Raw genomic sequence first — 4,860 nt, 5'->3', positions numbered from 1 at the left:
TCATGCTTACTTACTTCGCACTTAGTTGACTACAGTGAAACTAATATTCAGCTCACCCCACCGATTTGCCGCGCACACTCAAAGTTGTACACAGTCGTCGCCATAATCCGTTATCTATCTGCTCCGACTGGTACTGCGACTAGAAGAACTGCGACGTTTAAGCATTGCCAGCAGACCGGATGCACTCGAGTCCGAGGTTTGTTTTTTGATTTTGGTCTTTGTGTATTCCAATTGCTGCTACATGTTCTGGCTACGATGCGACGAAGAAGAGAATTTGCATAGTAGCACCTTTTTGAATGCCTGGCGAAAGATTTCGTTGAATGTGGTGTAGAATATGGGATTAACCATTGATGAGGCGTAGCCTAGCCATGTAACCACGTCGAATACCCAGTGTGCTAGGCGATTTTCACAGTCGCCACATATCGTGGGCAGCAGATTGATCACAAAGAATGGCGACCATAGTATTACGAAAGTGAAGAATACCACACCTAGCACTTTGGTCGCCTTCTGTTCGAGTTTGATGATGCGCCCATGACGACTTGAGTTACGTGAAATTACGCTTGAGTTGCGCGAATGATGTGAGCGTACCGTCTGGTTGCGTTGCAGCAGACAAGGCGAAGATTGTGGCGTGCGAAATTGTGGACGCAATCGACTCAAATCAATGATGGTGGTCGTGCCATCGCTGGACGTAGCCGTAGCGTGTTGATAGTTCATGTTGTTGTGACTGCGCAGCGTGGCGGAACGTTGCAGCGGTGTTGCAGATGAAGACGAGGTGACTACCGGGCCGGTTTTAGTGGGCGTGAGTAGTAGCGTGGTGCGTGTGCTGCCAAAACTGGAACCGCGTCGCCGGTGTCGACTCGCATCCCACGTCACCACAGAAGCAGTCTTTGAAATGCTGAGCTTACGTCTTCCCGGGCAGGGAGTGCCAGGAGGCGGCGCAGCGCTAAGGTAACCTGACGCACTGCCATCGCTGGAGTGTACCGTAAGTGAACTACCCATATTGTTGGCGTTCATTTGCGCCGCCGAGTTGGGACTAAGGCGTGAGACGGTACCATTGCCATTGGCATTGGACGTAACCAAAATGCTGCTTAGCTCTTCTTCAGTCGGATTGAGTAGATTCTCAATTTCCATTGCGTTAGTTACCGTAAATGTGGTGGGCACAATTTTCACTTCCGCAGGTTTGAGACAATTCTGCAACGGTCGATCACCGAAGTATGGACACGTGCACACTGGCGGTAGCTCTATCTCTTTTTCGTTGGCGCTTTTATACTGCGATTTGTTGGCCTGCTCCACTTCTGAGTCGGAGTGGCCTTTCGCTTGCGACGCATCACCGTCGTTGCTGCAACTAGCTTGACTGCCTTGACAGGAGAGAAAGAGCAGCGCATTTTTGGGCAGGCTATTGAAACGATTGCGCCGTTGTGGCGGTGGCGTATCGGGCCGTGGCTCTCGTGTGCCCTGCGTTGCTGTCGAATAGCGTCGACGATTCTTGCAGTGTACCATTGTGTGCTGCGATTTGCAGGACGGCGAAAGTGATCTGGAAAGGTAGAGAGTGGAAGGGGATTAAGAAGATATTGACGTAAGATTATAAAAAAGTTATTTAAGTATAGTATTTTTGATATATGACCAACACTTCCCCCGGGATAAGATTTTTAGATCTTAGATCATATGGGCAGGCAGTAGCTAGAATTTTCGGCGTGGCAGATAATAGGACCCACCCCAGTTGTGTATATTTAGTAGAGGACCCCTGGTTTAAGACAGTTATGGACCTCACATCAGTGAAGCATACAAATCTGATCCGCCTGTTGTGCTATATAAGGATACATGAGCAGCATGTCCTTAAAAACATTGCGAAGTCAAACAAGGACGATTTATATAAATATCGTGAATTTCCCATCGGTGTATTCTCTGCTCTAGATGGTAGAGACTAAATGACTCCTGGTTACTTCGTTAACAGTTCAACAGCGGGTATGTGCCTCTTAATTTCGTCTTCGGTGTCTTCCACGGGCTGAGCTGAGTTTTTTTGTTGTGAGGAGGTCTGCGCAGGGTGCTTTGGGGATTCACTCGTTTCATGCCAGTTTGGGGCTGGCGGACAGCATTACCTTTGCTCACTCTACTTGTTTATGACTATCCTCTGAAACTTCGTTTCCGCGAACTTTTTAAGGATCCCTGAGAAGATAACGCTGTGTACTTCTTTTTGAGACACTCGGCTGAGGGTCAAGGATTTCGATCTGTGAGTAGCAATCATTGCCTAAATACCGGCTCATTCGCCTTCGAATAAGAGCTTGTGACTTGATATTTCAGGAAGCTGAAGTTAGCACCCTCGAGGGGATTGATTCCGGTTGGTCTGTATTGGCGAGATACAAGATAGATCAATAAACAGTTTTCATCTTAGTAGCGTTCCAAAGAGGGCACGTCACTTCCCTCTGGGGGCAGTGCGCGCAGTGGCAATGGTAACAGCAGGAAGAAGTTTAAGTTTCAGTGTTCTATCAGCCTGGAGGGTGGCACTCTAGTTTAACCGTCCTCTGAATCTTATGAAATTTGTTTCTAAAAGTAGTTGTGTAAAAGCACTAGCCGGCCTCAAAGGATTGGATGGACAAGAATAGTTCGATAACGCTTAGTTCCATTTGTGGCGTCTTCCGTGCGCGCCTTCCTCAGAGAGATGAGTTCGTATTGTGAGGAGGAATTTGTTGGAGCGCTCTGGTTTTTTTTACTCGCTTAATGCCAGTTGTGGCTAGAGGGCAAGATGCCTTTTGCCGTACTTTACCAGATCCCGTTCAACCCATCCTTAGCGCTGCGCACCAGTGCTGTACTGGTATCGAATGGACGAGAAATGGACCCGAAATGATCCTGAAATAGCTCCGAAATAGTCCTGAATAGGCCTTGAAACGGTCGAAAAAGTCGTCCTAAAAACGGTATTAATACGAAAATGATTCCAAAGTTGTCCTAAAATAGTCCTGTACTAGTACCGAATTGTTCCTGAGCTTGGCCGAAACATGATGCCAAACTAGTCCCCAAATATTCTTGAACTATTCTGGAAAAGTACAGTACCAGTCCTAAAATGATCTTCCAATAACGTCCCGAATGATCCCGAATGTTACCAAATATGGTCATAAACTAAATAATACCGAAATAGACGTGAACTAGTTCAGATATGATGAATTGTAGAACGATTTTACATCATACCTTGTTATACTCCTACCCTGTCGGAAACACAAACAACAAAAAAGAAGTTAGTCCAGAAATGTTTTTTTTTACACGAGAGGCAATTACTGATTTTTTGCTAGGTCACATAAGAAGCAATTACTGGTACTAAGCTGCTGACCGAAAAAAGCGAGAAAAACTGATTATTCATTGAATTTCATTGTAAACCCCACTTGAATCTTTAAACTTTCGCCCTTTCTATTGTACCGGCATAATTATCTTAAGCTTCAATTAACAAAATCGTTAATGATAGAATTAAAATAATATTTAGTTGTATGCCACTGTATTGAAGTGCAGGAGGCAACATAGAAAGCAAAATGGAGAGGAAAAAATGTCTGCAAAACTTAAGGTTTTACTGGAAATAAGCACTTAGAATGTTTTTAAGCAAAAGTACGTGCTGCCGTTTTTTGGCAAGTATAATGCTGTTGCCTTTATAATTGCTATGAGTTCATCGAATGTACAGGGTGTTACAAAAAGGTAGAGCTGGGAAAAAAGAAAATTAATATATGTTGGAAGCTCAACAAGATAACCAGGAAATATTTCCATTTGTCCAAATGGTCAAAAATAGTGACCTTCGAAAAAAATATGCTAAATCCACCGGATTTTTGCAAAAAATAGAGCTACAAGGGGGCGCTGCAGTTGAGTTATTGGTAATAATCGTCAAGTGAAGTCATTTAGGGACACCAAAGATCGAAATAAAATTACCACCGCGACTAAACAGAATAAAGACAATTCTTGATAAATGGCTACAAATACAATTGTAAGATATAGAAGATATTTCGTCTGAAATAAGTCTATGTATATTGGATTTCTGTGGACCAATGATACTCCCCCATCTTGAAATTACCTCCAGATTCAAGGACACAGGATACGGGATACAACGATACAAGGATGCAGATTCAAGGCCGATCATTGTTGCCGCAAGAACTTCTTCACGGACATAACGCTTTCATTAGACTATTTAAGACGGGCATTTAGGATATGCCTTCTCACCACCACAAATACAAAAACGTGAACGTGAATTGTTGGTGAAAACGTTGCATAAAATGTTTCAATAAAAATTTAATTTTGGGCGAAACGAAGTATGCTAGTATCATCATAAACAGGGCTGCAAACCGGTTTGGCACCGACCGTTTTTTGAACCGAACCACGAACCGAACCGTCTGTTTTGAAATGCCAAAACCGAACCGAAAACCACTCTAAAATATGGTTCGGTTCGGTTCAAAATGAAAATCCGCTAAAGCATTTTTCAAGTTTTGTAATACACAATTTTGTCTCTGCGAGTTGTAATTTGGTCCATATAAAGAATGCTTGATTTTTTTTTTATATGGAACAAAATACTTACGCACGTCAACAAAACAAATTTTAAAACTTGGATTTTTAAAAGTTCCGATTAAAATGTTTGAAAATTTGATGCAATTTTGTTGAAGTTTGTAGAGTTTTTAAAATTTTCGTACAAGGTTTGAGCTATAAAAAAAATAAATTTTTAGCAAATATCAAAACCGACTTCAATTCTCATATAAGAATTTAAGATTATCTTTAATTTCCAATGAGCCAACGATCGGATTAGTATGGGACTACCTGTGAGGTAACACCTTTCCTTTAAAAAAAGAATTATAGAAATCGGTTGACGTGATCCAAAGTTATGCGGTAACGTAC

The 4,860-nt window shown here is 42.6% G+C and overlaps 1 protein-coding gene across 1 annotated transcript in view; it reads right to left on the bottom strand.

Moving 5' to 3' along the window:
* Positions 1–237: 237 nt before the first annotated feature.
* The window catches only part of LOC118737483 (lateral signaling target protein 2 homolog), a 60,365-nt gene continuing 55,742 nt past the window's right edge, over positions 238–4,860 (bottom strand). The window contains exon 6 of the mRNA XM_036468061.1: positions 238–1,534. Coding sequence (XP_036323954.1) covers positions 238–1,534 — 1,297 coding nt within the window. The remainder of the gene's footprint in view (positions 1,535–4,860) is intronic.

Source organism: Rhagoletis pomonella, unplaced genomic scaffold, assembly GCF_013731165.1.
Source record: "Rhagoletis pomonella isolate Grant_MI unplaced genomic scaffold, Rhpom_1.0 Rhpom_scaffold_00001, whole genome shotgun sequence".
In the NCBI taxonomy this organism is placed as follows: domain Eukaryota; kingdom Metazoa; phylum Arthropoda; class Insecta; order Diptera; family Tephritidae; genus Rhagoletis; species Rhagoletis pomonella.
The sequence above is the reverse complement of the archived record's forward strand: the minus strand, read 5'-3'. Positions and strand labels throughout refer to the sequence as shown.